Source organism: Oncorhynchus mykiss, chromosome 2 (assembly GCF_013265735.2).
Source record: "Oncorhynchus mykiss isolate Arlee chromosome 2, USDA_OmykA_1.1, whole genome shotgun sequence".
NCBI classification, from domain to species: Eukaryota; Metazoa; Chordata; class Actinopteri; order Salmoniformes; family Salmonidae; genus Oncorhynchus; species Oncorhynchus mykiss.
This window is the reverse complement of record NC_048566.1, coordinates 57,148,945-57,172,635: the sequence shown is the minus strand read 5'-3', so window position 1 is coordinate 57,172,635 and position 23,691 is coordinate 57,148,945. Positions and strand designations below refer to the sequence as shown.

The window sequence follows — 23,691 nt, the reverse complement described above, 5'->3', positions numbered from 1 at the left end:
AAAGCTTTGGTGGGAGATGTTTAGTCTCCCTGTGGGCAGGTATAATGCTCCACTAATACACACTGGGACTGTAGGCCGCACACAGGCATGGCTTATTTTCACAGGGGCGCAAGTTTATTTTCACAGGTAAAAACATGCTAACAATGATGGTAGCGGGAGACTTGGCCATGTGAGCGATGCTCGCTGATCAGGAGCTCACAGACACCGTACAAAGGAGCGTTTATTTCGCTGCTCACCATGGGCTGTTTGCAGATTGATTTATGTAATGTTGCGTTTCAATTTGCTCTGCAAGTAAGAATTTTAGGTTGGTAAGAGACCACTGGACCGAGACACAGTTGATGTGCATGTGCGTTTGAATACATAGCGTGCACGCCTGCAAGTTCTCGCGCTTTTCGGTGTTTTTTCCCCCTCCTTTTGAGAATAAACAAAAAACACAAAGTATCTCAACCCAGTGGCAGCCATGAAAGACAAATATAATCCCATTCCCTGATTAATGATGCCACACCGGCGTCTGTGTTTGCTCAAAGAGCAGCTTGGAGAACGGAGGCAGTCAGGTGTAGAAACGCCAGACAGAACAAGAACGACAATGGGCCCCAGATTAGATCCAATGCCTCCAGGGGGGACTGTTGCTGAAGTTGATGCTATGAACCGAACGCAAGCCACCGCTCAGCCGCGACAACCACACCTGTCGCAGTTGCCGGGTGATGGAGGAAAGAGACTGATTCCCACCGTTTTATCTCATTGGTTGGAAACTGTTTGTTTACGTCTGTTGGGGCATGTGGTTAAAACAGTAAGGGCTCTATTCAATTCGTGGAAGTTCAGCGTTACAGCTTGATTGAAATTTAAAGGCAATGTTTCCGCGTCAGCGGAGACTGCATTCCTTCGGTAAACGCTGCATATGTGGCTCAGTCGGAAATTACCTTATCATTTCTGTTGCGCAATCTGCAATGCTTCAGCGATACATATTGAATAGAGCCCTAAGATATCACAAATGATCACGATGAAGTTTAACCTCCATGGTCGTGGAGGTTGGTTGAGTGTCTACTGCACTCAGAGACAAAATTCACACCGACAAAAAGTACATCGTTTTTGGGCAGCTTAACTTCAGAACAAAGTTATTATATATGCCCCTTTCAAAAAGTAGGTAGTAGACATTTGTTATTAGGCTACAAAACTGCCATAAATCAAGCCATGTGAGTGTCTTCTATACGATGAGAAACAATTTTAGGAAGAGACCCGGAGTAGACCCATGGGCAAAATATGAATGAGAAGTTCCTCTCAGTGCAGAATATTGCTGAGGAAAACGGGAGTTAGAGGTGGATTGTTCTGCGTCAATGGGCTGTGTTGGCACACTGGTGACGGATTAGGAGCCAGAAATGTGTAGTTGTCCTATCATGAAGCTCATAGTGATGGTCTTCAGGAAAGGACTGACAGGTGAATCTATGAGGGATAGATTGTATGAGCTCCCTCAAACGATTCTACTCAAGCTGAGACATAAAAGCAAAAAGTGCCAATTACTTTAATGTTTTTCTGTTTGCGTGCTCTGTGTTGTCATTTGCTCGCTACTCTTACAGACTAGACTTTCAAATCCTTCAAAAGGCAGAGTTGTACAGGTTATTTGTTTTAAGGTAACATCTAGTGCTAATATTAATAAAAACTACATTTTTTTCATCCACAGTATATTTGGGCACTAATTAATATATGCTAGGTCACTGGCACCACTGCTCAAAGACAGAAGGTCAAAATGGTTTAGTGTAGCAGTGGGAAGCGTACCAGAGTTTTGTCTGTACAACATTGCCACCATGTGGATAAAGATTTTATTTCCAGACCGGGATGAAAAAGTTCACTGTATAGACAGACACACTCCTCATTTGACTCAACTTCCTTGGGTTTACAGGCACTCTCTCACACACACACAAACATACTATGTATGTCTCTTAGTTTGCCTACCCCCACCACACAACACACACGCATACATACACATACCCACCCACAACCCTCGGCCATCTTAAACAACGCCCATTCAGAATTAAGATAAAAGCAGGGCAAAAACATCCAGAAATTTTGGGGAGGAACTTACGGCACCTGGTATTCCCAGGCGGTCTCCCTTCCAGCAGTGGTGGAAAAAGTAACACATTTACATACTTGAGTAAAAGTAAAGATACCTTTATAGAAAATGACTGAAGCGAAAGTCATCCAGTAAAATACTACTTGAGTAAAAGTAAAGATACCTTTATAGAAAATGACTGAAGCGAAAGTCATCCAGTAAAATACTACTTGAGTAAAAGTAAAGATACCTTTATAGAAAATGACCGAAGCGAAAGTCATCCAGTAAAATACTACTTGAGTAAAAGTCTAGAAGTATTTGGTTTGAAATATACTTAAGTATCAAAAGTAAATGTAATTGATCAAATATACTTAAGTATCAAAAGTAAAAGTATAAATCCTTTCAAATTGATTATATTAAGCAAACTAGACGGCACCGTTTTAAAAATATTTTTATTACAGACAGCCGAGGGCACACTCCAACACTTAGACACCATTTACAAATGAAGCATTTGTATTTAGTGAGTCCGCCAGATCAGAGGCAGTAGGTATGACCAAGGGTTTTTCCTTGATAAGTGTGTGAATTGGACGATTTGTCTGTTCTGCTAAGTACTTTCAGGTGTCAGGAATGTAGTGAAGTAAAAGTTGGCAAAAAATATAAATAGTAAATTGAAGTACAGATACCAATAACAAAAATAGTAGTACTTTACTACAAAAAAACATAGTACTTTAAAGTATTTTTACACCACTGCGTCCCAGTACTAACCATGCCCGACCCTGAACAGGCGTGTTCAGGGTGGTATGGCCACCAGCTTATTTTTGTTTCACTCCCTTTTCTCCCCAAATTAGGTTCCTTGGCTCGGGAAGAGGTGAAGGGCGAGTCACGCCTCGTCCAAAACATGACCTGCCTGGCCGCCTACTTCTTATCACACTGCTCACTTAACCCGGATTTCAGCCACACCAATGTGTTGGAGGAAACACTGTTCGACTGACAACCGGAGTCAGCTTGGAGTGGTGTCGTTTAATTGTGATGGCTTTATAGGCAGAGCTACTAAGTCTCACCCAGGTTGACCCCGACACTTAACCATCTGTCTGGACCGCCTAAAAATATAACTACTATAAAGGGATTCTTTGATTAATCAAAGGCGCCTGCTCGGGGCTTGTTACATCATATGTGGCTCTGTACATGGCCAGAGATGGGCAGTATTTATGTTACATATATTTGAAACATGTATGTCAATTACTTTTGAGTATTTTGTCATTTGTATTTCACCGGAATGAACTAGAATCCAATGTATGTTGTGACAAGATACTTTTGAAACTTTTTGAGACCTGTAATTTGTATGTTCAAAATACTTTTCTATACCATTTTTTTCACTGCAATTCCCCTTTTCACCCTACGTTTGTATCAGAAGTCTGATGGCACTATGTTGTGACAAGAGTGTCAGCTAAATGACCAAAATGGAAACATGAACACTTTCAAAGCATGCTGGATATTATTCTAATGACCTCCGTCGTCAAAACAAGGCCAAATGCATGTACAGTGCATTCAGAAAGTATTCAGACCCCTTGACTTTTTCCAAATTGTGTTACGTTACAGGCTTATTCTAAAAAAAATCATTTTTTTCCTCATCAATCTACACACAATACCCCATAACTGCAAAGAAAAACAGGTTTTTAGACATTTTTGCAAATCTATATAAAACAAAAAACTTAACTATCACATTTACATAAGTATTCAGACCCTTTAATGAGAACTTCCTTGACGCACCTTTGGCAGCGATTACAGCCTTGAGTCTTCTTGGATATGATGCTATAAGCTTGGCACACCTGTATTTGGGGAGTTTCGCCTGTTCTTCTCTGCAAATCCTCTCAAGCTCTGTCAGGTTGGATGGGGAGCGTCGCTGCACAGCTATTTTCCAGTCTCTCCAGAGGTGTTCGATCTGGTTCAAGTCCAGGCTCTGGATGGGCCACTCAAGGACATTCAGAGACTTGTCTCGAAACAACTCGTGCGTTGTCTTGGCTGTGTGCTTAGGGTCATTGTCCTGTTGGAAGGTGAACCTTCGCCCCAGTCTGAGGTCCTGAGCGCTCTGGAGCAGGTTTTCATGAAGGTTCTCTCTATACTTTGCTTCGTTCATCTTTCCCTCGATTATGACTAGTCTACCAGTCCTTAACGCTGAAAAACATCCCCACAGCATGAAGCTGCCACCACCATGCTTCACCGTAGGGATGGTGCCAGGTTTCATCCAGACGTGATGCTTTGCATTCAAGCCAAAGAGTTCAATCTTGGTTTCATCAGACCAGATAATCTTATTTCTCATTGTCGGAGAGTCCTTTAGGTGCCTTTTGGCAAACTCCAAGCAGGCTGTCATGTGCCTTTTACTGAGGAGTGGCTTCAGTCTGGCCAATCTACCATAAAGACCTGATTGGTGGAGAGCTGCAGAGATTGTTGTCCTTCTGGAAGGTTCTCCATCTCCACAGAGGAACTCTGGAGCTCTGCCAGAATGACCATCGGGTTCGTGGTCACCTCCCTGACCAACAGCCTTCTCCCCGGATTGCTCAGTTTGGCTGGGCGGCCAGATCTAGGAAGAGTCTTGGTGGTTCCAAACTTCTTCCATATAAGAATGATGAAGGCCACTGTGTTCTTGGAGACCTTCAATGCTGCAGACATTGTTTGGTACCTTTCCCCAGATCTGGGCCTCAACACAATCCTGTCTCTGAGCTCTATGGACAATTCCTTCAACCTCATGGCTTTGTTTTTGCTCTGACATGCTCTGTCAACTGTTCTGACATGCTCTGTCAACTGAAGTAACTTTTACTTCACTACATTCCTAAAGAAAATCATATACTTTTTACTCCATACATTTTCCTTGACTGCCAAAAATGTTGAATGCTTAGCAGGACCGGAAAATGGTGCAATTCACGAGCTTATCAAGAGAACATCCCTGGTCATTCTGGTCATCCCAGAATGAAGCATGTGTGTTTAGTGAGTCCGCCATCTGGCGGACTCACTAAACACACATGCTTCATTTGTAAATTATGTCTGAGTGTTGGAGTGTGCCTCTGTGTATCCATAAAAAAAAAAACAATAAACAAAAACAATGATTTGCTTAATATAAGGAATTTGAAATGATTTATACTTGTACTTTTGATACTTAAGTATATTTTAGCAATTACATGTCATTTGATACTTAAGTAGTATTTTACCGGGTGACTTTCACTTTTACGCAAGTTATTTTCTATTACTTTTACTCAAGTATGACAATTGGGTACTTTTCCCACCACTGGTTGGATGTCATTGAACCCGTTGCCACGTTGTCGTGTCACCCTTATGTCTAGCATGAGACGATTTGACGTAACAGAATGTGCTTGTTGTCGCGTGCAACGTGTCAATCCTTCTATACTCTAGGTGGATGGGATCCTGTGCCTGGCGGACATCCTGACCGACGGGAACAGTGCTGAGGCGGCGAGGGCAGAGGCAGCGGCCGTGGTGGCCCAGATCACCTCGCCCCACCACACCTCCACCCAGCACCTGGGCAGCTTCTTAGAGAGCATGCAGGACATCGTCACTGCCCTCATCAGTGAGTGCATGGCTGCTGTACTTCAGGGCTTTGATATATTGCCAAAGGTCCTTGAGCTGAATCATTATTCGTTCAGGGAAACACTTTAAAGGCCCACTCTTTAATACGAAAAACAAGAGAACGGCAGCTAACTTTGTCCTGGGGTCTGGCTGCAGAAATGTGACCACTCTCAAATTCATCGACGGAGCTATGAATGTAAGGTCAAGATGAGGTCGAGGTGAGTTCCGGAGATAAACGTGTGCATGCGTTTCTTCCAGAGTTGTGCGAGAGTGCCTCCTGTGGCGAGGTCTTCCTCCTGGCGTCTGCTGCCCTTGCCAATATCACTTTCTTCGACAGCATGGCCTGTGAGATCCTTCTCCAGCTCCATGCCATCCACATCCTCCTCCAGTCCTGCAAAGACCGCCAAAGAGTGGATACTCCCTACTCTAAAGACCAGGTAGAGGACACACTAATCCATAGCTAAAATGTGTTGAGCGTGGTCAAATCCCTGGTATAACATGCCCTGTTGACTGTGGTCCTTTTTCAGGTGGTGACCATCTTGGCAAACCTCTCTGTTTTGGAGCAGTCTTCATCTGAAGTCCTACAAGAGAAGGGTATGCAAAAAAAACAAACATTTTTAACAGTATTTGATATCTCAAGTTTCAAGTTTTATTAGTGATATGTCCAGAATACACATGGTATATACGGTTCAGTGGAATGTTTACTTGCAGGTTCCTTCTCAAAAATGCTACAACAATAAGAAATAATAAAATATAAGAATATGAACATAAAGTAAATGGCCCAGTAGAGTAAAATTTGAGCATTAGTATAATACAGGAAGGCACTGAATGAGGATGACTTCACAATTGACATCTCCACACATGTTCACTGGTCATGATGGAGAAATGGATTAATATCAAAGAATGCTATCAAAAGTATTGCAGATAAATGACAGAATCCCACAGGACAGCTAAAGGGGGAAAAACCCATCCATTGTATTGCAGTTATAATCCTCAAGATGGCAACGTATACCCACATTTTTGTCATGTCGACTGCTTCTTCAGCCCTATTAGTTTTGTCGTCGAACCTGTTGTTGTTTATGTTTTCTATTGGTCCCTTGCCTCTGCGTTTGTCTATTTTTTCATATTCTGTGTGTTCTGTGTCTACGTCCTCTTACTGCAGGGCCCGCCCGCCCATGAGGCAGTATTAGGCGGCCGCCTAGGGTGGCAGATTGACGAGGGCGGTATTTTCCAAGTTAATTGACAACGACGCACCTCTAACAACACATAAAACTCTCACATAATTCTGCCCCAAAACAATTTCTCTCAACCAGTGGCATTTGGTCTTTTTGGTGAGCGCTGATGCTGCCCTGTGATAAGCAGTGCACACTTTTTTATTTCATGCACGTTTCTCAGATCAAATAACCTAAATAGTGCACAAACAGGTCAAAGTAAAATGGACAATATGGAATGGACAATTAAGATACTCACAACTGCTGTCTAGGAGTTTCAACTCGTGGGCTAAATTGTCATGAATCAGTGTTTTCAAGTTTGTATCCATCAATTTTTTACGAGCTGATCATAGCGAAGAAATAAAATACTCCTGCATTTCCCTCTGTGTAAACACTTTGCAAATAAGCTCAGGATAACTCCTGGTAAAGTTGGATAGCTGATATTCAGAGTTTAAATAGCCAAATTGATTAGTCACAGAAATCAGGAATAAATAAGCCAATGCAATGCCTGTTTTATAAACGGTAAGCCTACCATATGGATGGGCATTTCTAAAATTCCATAGCAGGCTGACACTGTAGGCTACACCCCAGTAAACACAGGCTGACAGCGACATCTTTTTTTGGTCCTGTCCAGACATAATTTTTTTGGCCCAAACATATGTTTGGTTCAGATTTGGTCCGGTCTGGACCGGCCTTGATTTGGTCCAAAAAAGACATCTATAAATGACATATTTTCAACTTTCATTCAGAACTGAAAAATGAACCTGTTTTCAACATCCGGAAAATATGTATTTTCAATGTCTGGAAAATATGTGTTTTCAATGTCTGGAAAATATGTGTTTTCACCTTTTGTTTAGAACTTAAAATTAACCTAACTTCAACGTCTGTAAAATATGCTGAACAAAAATATAAACGCAACATGTAAAGTGTTGGTTCCTTGTTTCATGAGCTGAAATAAAATATCCCAGAAATGTTCTATGTGCACAAAAAACATATTTCTCTCACATTTTGTGCACAAATTTGTTTACATCCCTATTAGTGAGCATTTATCCTTTGCCAAGATAATCCATCCACCTGACAGGTGTGGCATATCAAGAAACTGATTAAACAGAACGATCATTACACAGGTGCACCTTGTGCTGGGGACAAAAGGCCATTCTAAAATGTGCAGTTTTGTTACACAACCCAATGCCAGTTAATTTTTTTATTTTACCTTTATTTAACTAGGCAAGTCAGTTAAGAACAAATTCTTATTTACAATGACGGTCTACCCCTGTCAAACACTAACCCGGACGACGCTGGGCCAATTGTGTGCCACCCTACGGGACTCCCAATCACGGCCGGTTGTGATACAGCCTGGAATAAAACCAGGGTCTGTGGTGACCCCTCTAGCACTGAGATGCAGTGCCTTAGACCGCTGTGCCACTCTCAAGTTTTGAGGGAGCTTGCAATTGGCACGCTGACTGCAGGAATGTCCACCAGAGCTGTTGCCAGAGATTTGCATGTTCATTTCTCTACCATAAGCTGCCTCTAACCTCATTTGAGAGAATTTGGCAGTACGTCCAACCGGCTTCACAACCGCAGACCACATGTAACCACGTCAGCCCAGGACCTCCACACCTTTTTCACCTGCGGGACCATCTGAGACCAGCCACTCGGACAGTTGATGAAACTGAGGAGTATTTCTGTCTATAATAAACCCATGGTTGCGCCCCTGCCCAGTCATGTGAAATCCGTAGATTAGGGCCTAAAGAACTGAATTGAATAATTTCCTTCTATGAACTGTAACTCAGTAAAATCATTGAAATTGTTGCATGTTGCGTTTATATTTTGGTTAAGTGTATATATATATTTTAAACATCTTTTCAAAATAATTATGCTTACTGGGACTATTCTAGATTTGCAGGGTATAGGAAGGAGCGCAGCAATTTTTGGCCTTGCCTAGCCTGCGGCAGGGCCCCCCGAGTTTTCTGAGCCCAAAAAAATGTATACATTTATTTTATTGTTGGATATAAAATACTGTAAAAACCCCAGGAAATCAGCTTCAAGTGATTTCAATTTAAGAAATCTGTTCCCAAGTATTATCATGCATAATAGAGATGGGATCGTATACAAATGTAAACAAGGTCTGAAATTATTCTGTTTTAGTCAAACATTATATCTGTTTGGGCTTCTTGCGGTCAATTTGCAGTCTACAAATAATTTGTAATTATGTTCATGCCCCCCGACCATCCGCTCAAGGAAAAAATCTTCCCGCGGTTGAATTTAGTTGATGATCCCTGGTCTACGGCCTCTGACTGTCTGTGCTGTGTGTCTACGTCTTCTGACTGTGTGTCTGTTGTTTGCTAGGTATTGAGAGACTGCTCCAGCTGCTGGGCGAGAAGCCATCCTCCTCCAGTCCATCGGAGGGCGCGGCGTGCGAGCGGGTCCAGCAGAAAGCCGCTGTCACACTGGCCCGTCTGAGCAGAGACCCGGACGTGGCCCAAACAGCCATCCAGCTGCAAGGTATAGGCCATTGCTCTTAGGTCAAGTTTCCCCTAGGTACAGATCTAGGATTAGCTTCCCCTCCCCCAATCGTAAATTTCACAATTAGTGGGGAAAATGCTAAACTGATTCAAGATTAGTGTCTAGAGGCAACTTCCCCCTTCTTCATAGGCCATTGGCTCCTCTGCTACCTAAGCTCTTTTGGCCTTTTACTTTTAGTTTCACTCAAGATCTCGACTGGGATGACCCCACTTTTGAGACATTTTGGTGTGATGAACGCATATGTGTCCAACTCGCAACAGAAATTCCGTCTAGGGGGATATCTATTTATAGGGACTGATTTTACTAGAGGAAATTCTTACCTTTCAAGCCTTTTTTGGCTCTCTTAGGGCTCGATTCAATCCATATCGTGGAAGATCTGCGGTATAGCGTGATTGAAATTTAAAATCAAAGCAAATCAAATCACATTTTATTGGTCACATACACATGGTTAGCAGATGTTAATGCGAGTGTAGCGAAATGGTTGTGTTTCTAGTTCCGACAGTGCAGCAGTATCTAACAAGTAATCTAACAATTCCACAACAACTACACAAATCTAAAGAGATGAAATAAGAATATATACATAGAAATATATGGATGAGCGATGGCCGAGCAGCATAGGCAAGATGCAATAGATGGTATAAGATACAGTATATACATATGAGATGAGTAATGTAAGATATTGTGGCAGACGGCAGGGAGAGGTGAGGGGAGTGGTGATTGAAGGGAGATACCTTGCAGCCCGCTGGCTCCGCCCCCGAGCCACATATGGACTTCCTGCCCCAACGAGGGGAGCCTGTGGATCATTAAGCCAGGGACTGCTTGGGGATAAAAGAGGAAGCTGCCTGCACAAAAGGGCAGAGAATGGAGAGGGTCAAGTATGTTATGAAGAGTGTGAGAAGAGTGTGAGAAGAGTGTGAGAAGAGTGTGAGAAGAGTGTGAGAAGAGGTGCAGCAGTCTCTCGTCCCAAACCCAGTAGGTTTATACTAAAGCTGATGACATTGAGGCTTACCTCCAAGCCTTCAAGAGGACGGCGGATAGGGAGAAATGGCCCCATGTGCAATGGGCCAGTCTGCTAGCACCCTTCCAGTCAGGCGTGGCACAGAAGACCTATCAGGTATTGTTACACCCTGATTAGCAGTGCACAAAGATTCCATGATTGGATAAATGATGCTACAACATTCCCCCGATCGTAAATGCATGATCTAATTAGACTGGCCAAGAGCTGGCTAACTGCTGAACCACTGATGATCACGCCCATTGAGAAAGTGGTCATAGATACATTTCTATGCCTCTCTCCTGTTCGAAGCTAAAAAGTTAGTAAGCCAAGCTAACCCGCAGAGCCCATATCAGCTGGTGGAACTGTTGAAAGGACAACTGGTGGCTTTGGAGTATCTGCACAGCGGACAATCACGGTTGGCGGAACCCTCCACTTGCCTAAAGGAGTGGAGGACCACGCCGGGACCCCGGCCAAGGATGGGGGGGTCAACAAACAGCCAGCTCCCCGAGACAATTCCCGATGTTCCACCAACGGTGGACCAGTATGTCCGGAGACGTGAGGAACTGAGGGAACCAGAAGCCGGAGAGGTGGGATGGATACCAGAAGGAGGGATGCCCAGATGTGTGGATTCCAGGAAGTGGACCCCCAGGCGTCAACAGAACCCCTCTCAGAGGGCGACTCGGGTGAAGCCAGACTGGAGGGTGAGGTGGCGAGTCTAGAAGACATGTTCCCGATGGACCATGAGGTGGCGCCAGAGCCCACTTCTCCATCGGTTCGGCACGGCCCAACTGGAGGATCCCAACTTGGCCAGCGCTCTTTAGCAGGTAACCATGGTGGATGGAAAGCACATGGACGGGGTAATTCAAATCACCTCCCCCATTTTTCTATAAAGAAGAAGTTGCTATGTCAGGTTGTGAAGAAGAATGACGAATGTATGGTGTTGTTGTTGGTACCCCGTCCCTTTGTACCATCTGTCCTGCAGTTTGCGCACTCCCACCTCCTTGGGGTTCACCTAGGGGTGGAGAAAACCTTAGACCAGATCAAGGCACGATTGAAGAGAGCAATGGAAGATTACTGCTGCAGTTGCCAGAGTGCCAGCAGGTGGCGCCTAAACCCCATTTGACACCCCTTAATTCCCCTACCCATTATTTCAGTCCGTTTTCAGCAGGATCGCAATGGATCTCGTGGGACCTCTACCCAAGAGCAACCGAAGGCACCAATACATCCTAGTGATTCTGGAATATGCCACCAGGTACCCGGAAGCCATTCCCCTGCGCACCATGGCCACCAAGGGAATCGCATGTAAGTTGGTTATGCTGTTCTCCCGAGTAGGCATCCCCGACGAGATAATGACCGACCAGGGGACCATGTTCATGTCGCGAATCATGAAGGTTCTATGCAAACTAATGAAAATAACCCAGTTGCGCACCTCAGTGTATCACCAGCAGACCGATGGGTTGGTGGAACAATTCAATCGAACCCTGAAGCAGATGCAAAACAAGGTCATGGAGGCAAACAGAAAGAATTGGGACCAGCTGCTACCCTACCTGATGTTCTCGAGCCAAGAAGTGCCCCAAGCTTCAACAGGATTCTCTCCCTTCGAACTCCTGTACGGGAGACGAGCCCCAGGACTGCTGGACGTGGCTAAAGAAGCCTGGGAACAGCAACCGTCGCCCCACCAAACCATGGTGGAGCACGTGGAGGACATGAGAGACTGGATGGCAACCCTGTGGCCCCTGGTATAGGAACACACGCTGCAGGGCCCAGGAGGCCCAAGTGCGGGTGTACAACAGAGGGGCACAATGAAGGAACTTCCAGCCAGGAGACAGTGTTGGTGTTGATCCCCACCTCAGAATGTAAGTTTATGGCCCAATGGAACAGGCCATACGAAGTCCTTGAGAAGGTGGGTGAAGTTAACTATACTGTCAGAAAACGGGGACGTAGACATCTGACCCAGATTTACCATGTGAATTTGCTAAAGAAATGGAATGCATGTGATGTACTCTATTTCCCCGAAGAAGGCTACCACATAGACCAAGCCGGGGGAGGTGCCACTGGGGGAGCAGCTGAACCAAGCACAGAAGCACGAGCTGAGGGAGTTGGTCGGCCGGAACCAGGATGTGTTCTCCAGTGAACCAGAACACACCAATCTGGTAAAGCACAGCATCATCCGGGAAAAAGGTGAAGTTGCGACCCTACCGCATACCGGAAGCAAGGAGAGAGGCTGTCAAGACCGAGGTAAAAACAATGTTGAAAGCTGATATAATCGAATAGTGAGTGGTGCAGCCCCATAGTGTTGGTGCTGAAACCAGATGGCACCATTTGCTTCTGTAATGATTTTAGAAAGGTAAATGAACTCTCAAAGTTCGACGCCTATGCCATGCCCCGAATGTATGAATTAATCGAATGGCTAGGGACCCTTTATCAGGGTTATTGGTAGATGCCCTTAGCTCCCGAGGCATGGGAGAAAACCGCTTTCGCCACCCCTGACGGGCTGTTCCATTACCAGAAGCTGCCCTTTGGGCTACACAGGGCCCCAGCCACCTTCCAGAGGTTGATGGACCGGATTCTCCGTCCCCATCGTGAGTGTGCCGCAGCCTACAACAATGATATTGTGATCCATGGGAGCGAGTGGGAGACACATCTAAACCAGGCGAGCGCGGTACTGCAGGCCTTACGGGAGGCGGGGCTAACAGCGAACCCAAAGAAATGTCAGTTATGCCTGCGGGAGGCTGAGTACCTGGGGCACACAAAATCGGGAGGAGATGTCAAACCCCAGGTGAAGAAAGTATAGGCTATTCGGGACTGGCCCCGCACCCTCACCAAGAAGCAGGTACGCACATTTGTGGGGTTGACTAGTTACTACCGGAGATTTATTCCCCACTTTGCCTTCCTAGCCAGCCCCCTGACAGATCTGACCAGGAGTCGTCTGCCCGCCCAGGTGACGTGGACAGAGGAGATGGAGAAAGACTTCAATGACCTAAAGGGAGCACTGTGTTTTGGACCTGTGCTGGTGACCCCGAACTTCTCCAAACCACTGGAGGTACAGACCGATGCGTCCGAAACAAGGGTGGGTGCCGTCCTATCACAGCTACAAGAAGGTGAGGAACACACAGTCATGTACATTAGCTGGAAGTTGTTGCCGTGGGAACAAAGATATTCCACTGTGGAGAAAGAATGTCTAGCGATCAAGTGGGCACTTGGTGACGCTGAAATATGACTTATTGGGACGGCACTTCACCCTAGTTTGGATGTTACGGAATAAGAACACCCTCTGATTCCTATCCTTGCAGCCATTTGCTTTCTCTGTCGTACACTGATCAGCCGCAGCCCATGAAAATGCCGATGCCCTCTCCAGAAGGGATGCTCTAGGGAGTTGGACCGCCCCTCCATCCCGGAGTGGTGATTGAAAGGAGATACCTTGTTTGCTTGCTCCACCCCCGAGCCTTATATGGACTTCATTAACCCAGGGAGTGCTTGGGGATAAAGGACGGAGCGGCCTGTACAAAGGGGCAGAGAATAGGAGAGGGTGTGAGAAGAGACAACTATCTGTCTGATTACCCCCACTGTGTACTGATCTAGCCTTCGAGATCGTAGCGGGGTGAACAGGCAGTGGCTCGGGTGGTTGTTGTCCTTGATGATCTTTATGGCCTTCCTGTGACATATAGTGCTGTAGGTGTCCTGGAGGGCAGGTCGTTTGCCCCCCGTTTGCGTTGTGCAGACCGCACCGCCCTCTGGAGAGCCTTGTGGTTGAGTGCGGTGCAGTTGCCGTACCAGGCGGTGATGCAGCCCGACAGGATGCTCTCAATTGTGCATCTGTAAAAGTTTCAGGGTTTTTAGATGACAAGCCAAATTTCTTCAGCCTCCTGAGGTTGAAGAAGTGCTGTTGCACCTTCTTCACCACACTGTCTGTGTGGGTGGACCATTTCAGTTTGTCTGATGTGTATGATGTGCTTTTCACCTCCACTACTGTCCCCTCAATGTGGATAGGGGGGTGCTCCCTCTGCTGTTTCCTGAAGTCCAAAATCATCTCCTTTGTTTTGTTGAGTGAGCGATTGCTTTCCTGACACTACACTCTGAGTGCCCTCACCACCTCCCTGTAGGCTTGTGGTTGTTGGTAATCAAGCCCACTACTGTTGTGTGTGTTGTCTGCAAATTTGATGATTGAGTTGGAGGCGTGCATGGCCACACAGTCATGGGTGAACAGGGAGTACAGGAGGGGACTGAGTACGCGCCCTTGTGGGGCCCCAAGTAATGTTTGTGGAGACTGCATTAAGGATAAACGCTCAATGACCTTAAATTTGATTCGCGCTATACCGCGGATCTTCGATGATATGGATTGAATCCAGCCCTAAATCACAGTAATCAAAGGAACTTTATGTGGATCAATCAGCAACACAATTGCTAAAACTAACCATGTTCTTACATTTCTCCAGCTGTTCCTCGACTAATCGAACTGTGTCGCTCACCAGCAGAGAGGAACAACAGCGACTCTGTACTGGTTGCATGTCTGGTATGTACTAGATCTTTGAGTATGTGTTAGTATGATTGTCTGTGTACAATAGTGATATTCCTGAGAATGTGTTTGAATGTGTATTTTATGTACATTTTTAAAGCATCTGCTATGTATATTTCCCATATACCTGTACTGCACTCTGAAGTAATATCTTTCCAGGGCATAGTGCATAAGTGTAGCTAATTACTTTGATGTAAGTAATGAGAGGTTGATGTCCATGGGGCAAAGTTGAAAGACATTGCATCTGAACCAGTCTTCTCATTATAAGGAGATCCCACTATGTAGCCGGGTATGCTTAAATAGGCACATATCATACATATTCCTGTTAATTCTTTATCATTCAGTCAGCCTGCTCATAATTGATAAGGCCAGATCACAGGCTAGATAAAGAACTCTTTAGGTCTGTGTATAAGAGTCATAGGCTTAATTAAGACTGATGGATGGCTCTTGTACATAAGGGCTCTCTCCTTCATTGTTTTACAGTGTTTGCTATAATCAAGTCAATTTAATAGGATAATTTTTTTATCGTTATCGCCAGGTGTAAAATTGAGATATTGTAGGTCTTGAACCAGCCTTCAAAGAGGGTTGGCTTTCAGAGATAATGTTGTTAACTGATATGTAAATATGTGGTATTCCCCTGCTGCAGAACTGTAATTTTGTTTCATACTGCCATGCTCCCTCTGTTTTAATGCAGAATACTGAAGCAGTCATGCACTGCAGAGTCAGTCAATCCTCAGCCCATCAGCAAGTAGCTGAAGTATTTACAGTGTCTTCGGAAAGTATTCAGACCCCTTGACATTTTCCACATTTTGTTAGGTTACAGCCTTTTCCCTCATGAATCTACACACAATACCCCATAATGACAAAGCAAAAAAACGGGTTTGCTAATATCACATTTACACAGGTATTCAGACCCTTTACTCAGTATGACGGTAAAAGCTTGGCACACCTGTATTTGGGGAGTCTCTCCCATCTCTGCAGATGCTCTCAAGCTGTGTCAGTTTGGATGGGGAGCGTTGCTACACAGCTATTTTTAGGTCTGTCCAGAGATGTTAGATCGGGGGCAAGTCCGGGCTCTGGCTGGGCTACTCAAGGACATTCAGAGACTTGTCCTGAAGCCACTCCTGCGTTGTCTTGGCTGTGTGCTTAGGGTCATTGTCCTGTTGGAAGGTGAACCTTCACCCTAGTCTGAGGTCCTGAGCGCACTGGAGCAGATTTTCATCAAGCATCTCTCTGTACTTTGCTCCGTACATCTTTGCCTCAATCCCGACTAGTCTCCCAGTCCCTGCCGCTGAAAAACATCCCCACAGCATGATGCAGGGATGGTGTCAGGTTTCCTCCAGATGTGACACTTGCATTCAGGCCAAAGAGTTCAATCTTGGTTTTATGAGAGAATCTTGTTTCTCATGGTCTGAGAGTCTTTACATAAAATCCAAACCGGCAGCGTGTGTGTGCCATCGTGCATAAATGTATTTTGTCCCCCCACACCAAACGCGATCACGACACGCAGATTAAAATATCAAAACAAACTCTGAACCAATTACATTAATTTGGGGACAGGTCGAAAAGCATTAAACATGTATGGCAATTTAGCACTTGCTAGCTAATTTGTCCTATTTAGCTAGCTTGCTGTTGCTAGCTAATTTGTCCTGGGATATAAACATTGAGTTGTTATTTTACCTGAAATGCCCAAGGTCTTCTACTCCTACAATTGGTCAATGGTTTCTAGTCATCTCTCAACCTTCCAGGCTTTTTCTTCTCTTGACTTTATATTGCAATTGGCAACTTTCATAAATTAGGTGCATTACCGCCACTGACCTCATTCGTCTTCAGTCACCCACGTGGGTATAACCAATGAGGAGATGGCATGTGGGTACCTGCTTCTACAAACCAATGAGATGGGAGAGGCAGGACTTGCAGTGCGATCTGCGTCAGAAATAGAACCAATTTCTATTTTAGCCCTTGGCAACGCAGACGCTTGTTGGCACGCGCGAGTAGTGTGGATGCAATAATTGAATAACATGGATTTCTAAATTTATTTTGCAGCGCTCGCGGTGTGGTCAGCCTATTAGGTGCCTTTTGGCAAACTCCAACCAGGCTGTCATGTGCCTTTTTACTAAGGAGTGGCTTCCGTTTGGCCACTCTACCATAAAGACCTGATTGGTTGAGTGCTCCCATCTCGACATAGGAACTCTAGAGCTCTGTCAGAATGACCATCGGGTTCTTGGTCACCTCCCTGACCAAGACCCTTCTTCCCTGATTGCTCAGTTTTGCTACCCTTCCCCAGATCTGTGCCTCAACACAATCCTGTCTCGGAGCACTAAGGACAATTCCTTTGACCTTTTGGCTTGGTTTTTGCTCTGACATGACTTTATATAGACAGGTGTGTGTGTGTGCCTTTCCAAATAATGTCCAATCAATTTAATTTACCACAGGTGGACTCCAATCAAGTTGTAGAAACATCAAGGATGATCAATAGAAACGGGATGCACCTGAGCTCAATTTCGAGTCTCATAGCAAAGTGTCTGAATGCTTATGTAAAGACGTGTTTTGTTTTTTTATATATATTTGCCCGTTTTTGAACCAGTTTTTGCTTTGTCATTATGAGGTATTGTGTAGATTGCTGATGTTTTTTATTTAATTTAATCCCTTTTAGAATAAGGCTGTAACATAACAAAATGTGGAAAAAGTCAAGGGGTCTGAATACTTTCAGAAGGCACTGTATATCTGCGAATCAGCAATATCTAGCTCTATAGTCTATTGACCTACAGGTAACTGCCAAAATAAAGGAAACACTTGAGTAAATGATGGATACAAAGTATATTGAAAGCAGGTGCTTCCACACAGGTGTGGTTCCTGAGTTAATTGAGCAATTAAGGGCCATGTATAAATATGTCATTTATTTTGGCAACCATGGCTAGAAGAAGAGATCTGTGACTTTGAAATAGGGGTCTTAAAAGAGCATAGTGGGTTTAAAGGTTGTGTGTCTCAGTCACCAGATCTCAACCCAATTGAACACTTACTCGAGGTTCTGGAGAAGTGCCTGAGACAGCGTTTTCTACCACCATCAACAAAACAAATTACGGAATTTCTTGTGGAAGAATGGTGTCGCATCCCTCCAATAGAGTTCCAGACACTTGTAAAATCTATGCCAAAGTGAATTGAAGCTGTTCTGGCAGCTCGTGGTGGCCCAACGCTCATTTTCTCAGTTACCTGTGTATTTATAATGATCAATCTTATTTTATGCTATGTCATGTGCTATAGTGCAGTCATTGGAATAGGTGTTGAGTGTCTTCACTGATCCATTCCTCTCCTTGTGCTTTGCAGGCTGCCCTGAGGAGGCTGGCGGCGGGGTGTCCAGACAGCATTGAAGCCGCCGACCACCAGCAACTGATCAAGCCCAGACTGGTGGACTCTTTCCTGCTGTGCTCCAACATGGAAGAGAGCTTTGTATAGGAAGATCCAGAGCAGAGGGGTTGGGTGGTTAGCAGTGGAGGCTGCTGCGGGGAGGTCGCCTCATAGTAATGTCTGGATTGGAGTAAATGGAATGGTATGAAACACGTGTTTGACTCCGTTCTGGACATTATTATGAGTCGTCATCCCTTCAGCAGCCTCCACTGGTGCACAGGTACTGGGGTAGTCGCAGTGAGCTTTTGCTTCAGCCTGAGACTTAAAAACACAGACAAAGGAAGGGTTGATGAAATCAGTCCCTATATCCCAAAGCACGCCTTGACTGTTTACCAAAAAAATCTGAGCATGAACGGAATTTCCGTTAGTCATCTCAGAACTTCCATTCTCAGAGTACAAAACACCAAAATTCGAGGACAAGCTGGTAAGCTAAAATAATGTACATGATGGAAGCATTCATGAATTAGTACCAAAATCTCCTTAGTGTTTTTAACATCCACAGTGTACATATGGGACCATCATTCAACCAAGTGTTAAAAAGTCCGTGGGTGTTGGAACTTTACAAAGTTACCCATAATGAATCAAGAGCTGTTTTTAAAGTGTTAGGCTCCTAACACTGTGGGTGCTAGAAATGAAATTCAGAGTGACAGATAATGAACCAAGAACACTTTAAAGGTAGACTCAGCGATATGATGTAGAAGCAGAACGTAAACAGCGTTTGAAGCGCAAGGCTCAACTTCTCCACTGTTCTGGTGCCCTGGCTACCACACTGAACAACCTGAAGCGAACCTGTGCACATGTGCAGAAACTGTGTGACTGTATAGTCCAGCATCTTGCTCATCTCAATATCTGAGGTGCTGCTCGTTGCAACATCGTTTCACAGAGTCTACCTTCTAAAGTGTCAGGCTCCCAACACACTGTAGGTGTTGGAAATGAACAGCTTGTTGGTCAGTTCCTTCATCATTTTAAATCAGTCAGTTTGTCAAAGATTTCACTGACGGTCTATTTTGCATCTTGTCAGCTGCCAATTTAATCAGTTGTTAATATATTAGAAATGACTATTGTGCTCTGTTACTTTCAGATAAGAATTTGTTTAATGAGTTTGTGGCACAAACAGTATATTGTCAAGGTATTTGATTACATGATCTAATTAAACCTCCCTAGTTCAGAGGAGTTAATCAAATAGGTTACTGTTTGGAGCGGAAGACGACTCCTGAAGTAGATTTATCTGGCAACAAAGTTCTTTGAAATTGATCATATTGTATTTTACAATCTCGCCTTGGATCTCAAACATTGTATTTGCTACTAAGAAACGTAAATGGAACGTAAAACACAATTATCTGCAGTGAAACTGTTTAAAAAAAGATATATATTTAAAAATAAATGACATTGTATAGCATGCATATACTGTAATAAAGGGAGCATATCTTATAATGGAATGGTTTTTTTGTTTGTCACTGTCAAGACAAGTATCCATTCAGAAACTGACTCCATTGAAACTCGGCTTCACTACTGTGCTAATGTGACCAGAAAAAAATATGAAGAACAAGTGTAACATGCCACGCCAAAGGTAGAACTTGGCTCATCAAAGCGAGACCATGTCACAGGAGATGACTGTTCAATTATTAATTATGCATTTTATCCCTTCATAAGGCCTAATGAGGGCCCAAGGTCTGGTGCCACGCCTCTCTCACGAGAGATGCTACACCGCCAGACATACAAGATCGAATTATACTACAGCGGCTCTGACGCTTGTCAGATGTGGCAGGGCTTGGGAACTATTACAGACTACAAAGGGAAGCACAGCTGAGAGCTGCCCAGTGACACGAGCCTACCAGACGAGCTAAATTACTTTTATGCTCGTTTCGAGGAAAATAACACTGAAAATGGCATGAGAGCACCAACTGTTCCGGAAGACTGTGTGATCATGCTCTCCGCAGCCGATGTGAGTAAGACCTTAAAACTGGTCAACATTCACATGGCCGCAGGGCCAGAAGGATTACCAGGACGTGTACTGTGAGCATGCACTGACCAACTGGCAAGTGTTTTCACTGACATTTTCAACGTCTCCCTGTCCGAGTCTGTAATGCCAACATGTTTTAAGCAGACCACCATAGTCCCTGTGCTCAAGAACACTTAGGTAACTTGCTTAAATGACTACCGACCCGCAGCACTCACGTCTGTAGCCATGAAGTGCTTTGAAAGGCTGGTCATGGCTCACATCAACACTATCATCCCAGAAACCCTAGACCCACTCCAATTTGAATACCGACACACAGATCCACAGATGGTGCAATCTCTATTGCACTCCACACTGCCCTTTCCTACCTGGAAGGAACACCTACGTAAGAATGCTATTAATTGACTACAACTCAACGTTCAACACCATAGTGCCTTCAAAGCTCATCAATAAGCTAAGGACCATGGGACTAAACACCTCCCTCTGAAACTGGATCCTGGACTTCCTAGCGGGCTGCCCCCAGATGGTAAGGGTAGGTAACAACACATCCGCTACGCTGATCCTCAACACAGGGGCACCTCCGGGGTGCGTACTCAGTCCCCTCCTGTACTCCCAGTTCACTCATGACTGCACTGCCAGGCACGGCTCCAACACCATCATTCCATTTGCCGATGACACAATAGCCTGATCACCGACAACGACGAGAAAGCCTATAGGGAGGAGGTCCGATACCTGGCTGTGTGGTGCCAGAACAACAACCTCTCTCTCAACGTGATCAAGACAAAGGAGATGATTGTGGACTACAGGTAAAGGAGGACCGAGCATGCCCCCATTCTCATTGACAGGGCTGCAGTGGAGCAGGTTGAGAGCTTCAGGTTCCTTGATGTCCACATCACCAACAAACTAACATGGTCAAAGCACACCAAGACAGTCGTGAAGAGGGCACGACAAAACCTATTCCCCCTCAGGAGACTGAAAAGATTTGGCATGGGTCCTCAGATTCTCAAAAGATTCTACAGCTGCACTATCAAGATCATCCTAACTGGTTGCATCACTGCCTGGTATGGCAACAGCTCAGCCTCCGGCTACAAGGCACTACAGTAAGTAGTGCGAACAGCCCAGTACATCACTGGGGGCCAAGCTTCCTGCATTCCAGGACCTCTATACCAGGCGGTGTCAGAGGAAGGCCCTAAAAATTGTCAAAGACTCCAGCCACCCTAGTAATAAACTGTTCTCTCTGCTACTGCATGGCAAGCGGTACCGGAGCGCCAAATCTAGGTCCAAGAGGCTTCTAAACAGCTTCTACCCCCATGCCATAAGACTCCTAAACATCTAGTCAAATGGCTACCCAGACTATTTGCCGTGTCCCCCCAGCTTTACATCACTGCTACTCTCTGTTGTCATCTATGCATCGTCACTTTAATAACTCTACCTACATATACATACTACCTCGACTAACCGGTGCTCCCGCACATTGACTCTGTATCGGTACCCCCGTGTATAGTCTCACTATTGTTATTTTACTGCCGCTCTTTAATTACTTTTTAGTTTTATCTCTTATTCTTATCTGTATTTTTTTTAAACTGCGTTGTTGGTTAGGGGCTCATAAGTAAGCATTTCACTGTAAGGTCTACTACACCTGTTGTACTCAGCATTTCACTGTAAGGTAACCTGTTGTATTCGGCGCATGTGATTAATAACATTTGATTAGATTACAAGTCTCTAAAACAGCAGTTAGCCCCTGATTCCTACCAAACCACTCATTGTTGAATTTGCGATTTCCAACTTGTTGTGTAATGTCCAATGGCCGATGAGCACCGATACGTTTTATCTATAATTTCTCTTCATATTACAGGGGTAGAAAAGGATTTGCCAGTAGATTGATGACTTCATTTTCGATTATGACTGCTTGTCTAGATTTTGAAAGTATGATCTTGACATGATTAGTCCAATCAAAGCTACAGCAGATGTAACGTGATTTGATGACATTTTATCCATGGCCAATGACCTTGAGCCTTCTTTGATTGGCACTACAAATGTAACTCTATGGCAGCAGCCAAGACGCTTGAATTGTCGAGCTCTCCCAGTAGAATTTGCTGTGACGTAGTGTCCCCATGACTGACAGAACACTGAGCCAATCACGGCACAACTAGAGAACATTACCAACCCCTACACTCTGTGTTTTCCACTGGCTGCCCCATCACCACAGAGAGCAATGAACTAGGCTGAAACACCTGCATTTTGGAGCTGCCTTACTCAAGAAAGCAAACAAGTGACCATATTTGTATAGTTATAGAAGTACATCAGGCCGTTTCTTTCTACCGGAATTCAGCCGACTTTGCCCGGCATCTTACCAGAACCCCCCGAAGTGGCCGATGCAAATTTAAATAAATGTATGCAAAATTACCCGATTTAGTCATTTTAAATATTACTATTATACATTTTATACATACAAATTATACCCATCCACAAAGTTTTTAATGCTGATCAATTGCCTTGCGCAAAGTATCAAAATACTAAAATACTACTTAAACAGGAAAGACTCTTAAAGAATTACATTTAAATGTTAATTACATTTTTTGATAACAGAAACAATGAGAAGTAGTTTGATTTTGTCTATTTAAGCTTTCTTTATATTTAAGCTCTGGTAGGCATTCAGTTTTCTCCATCACTCCTCCAAGGTCTGGTCACTTCTCACTCGCCCTCTCCTTTTTCTCCATCCATGTCGGTCAGTGGATGGATTTTTGCGACGCACATCACCTTTGTAAATATCAGCTAGAGAGAAAATAAAACACTTATTGAGATACAGCCTGAAATATGACTCATAGTTTATGCAACTCCCCTATCCCTACAAAATTGTTTTATCAACGGGTTTTTGTGAAATATTTCCATTTCATTATATTCTTCCTGCCTTGAAAACTGTGTTGTAATAATGAACTTCCCTGCTCACAATCAAATTGACATGCTTGCCTGTTTTATTTAATTAATCACTTCTGTGACATTATGCCTCTCTGCCCCATGCAAACTTACCGATAACAACACTTTTTTAGGCAAGAAGTTCAAAAGCCTGTTTCCCATTGGCCCCTCTCCAACTCATTTTCATGGCCAGGCCATTTGAAAGGAGATTTGAGAGGATTCTCCAAAGATTCTCCTTAGTGGTCATCCCTCCAGACAGTACCAAATACATGGACATAAAAAACTAAACTTGTATATGATGAATATGATACTAATTTGAAGAAAGCTGAAATGGTACCTTGGGTCAGATTGTGGATTGGTTGATTACTTTTCAGCAATACATAATGATATCTTGTCATACCAGGTTCTTTTTTAAGTCTTGATCTGAAAGTTGGCCCTCAACTCTCCTCAAGTCTTCCAGCAAGGACATTGGAAGTCGGAGGTCTGTCAAATCTGGAACCTCATCCAGGGTCGATCTGTTTGCCTGGAGCT

At 44.3% G+C, this 23,691-nt stretch overlaps 1 protein-coding gene across 3 annotated transcripts in view; it reads left to right on the top strand.

The window, feature by feature from the left end:
* Window positions 1-19,718, top strand: part of LOC110492288 (protein inscuteable homolog) — an 82,334-nt gene extending 62,616 nt beyond the window's left edge. For all 3 annotated transcript variants that reach the window (XM_021566491.2, XM_036951290.1, XM_036951292.1), the window contains exons 8-13: window positions 5,456-5,627; window positions 5,885-6,063; window positions 6,154-6,220; window positions 9,187-9,342; window positions 14,797-14,873; window positions 18,204-19,718. In XM_021566491.2, the coding sequence (XP_021422166.2) occupies window positions 5,456-5,627; window positions 5,885-6,063; window positions 6,154-6,220; window positions 9,187-9,342; window positions 14,797-14,873; window positions 18,204-18,332 (780 nt within the window). In that variant the 3' untranslated portion in view covers window positions 18,333-19,718. The remainder of the gene's footprint in view (window positions 1-5,455; window positions 5,628-5,884; window positions 6,064-6,153; window positions 6,221-9,186; window positions 9,343-14,796; window positions 14,874-18,203) is intronic.
* Window positions 19,719-23,691: the final 3,973 nt, after the last annotated feature.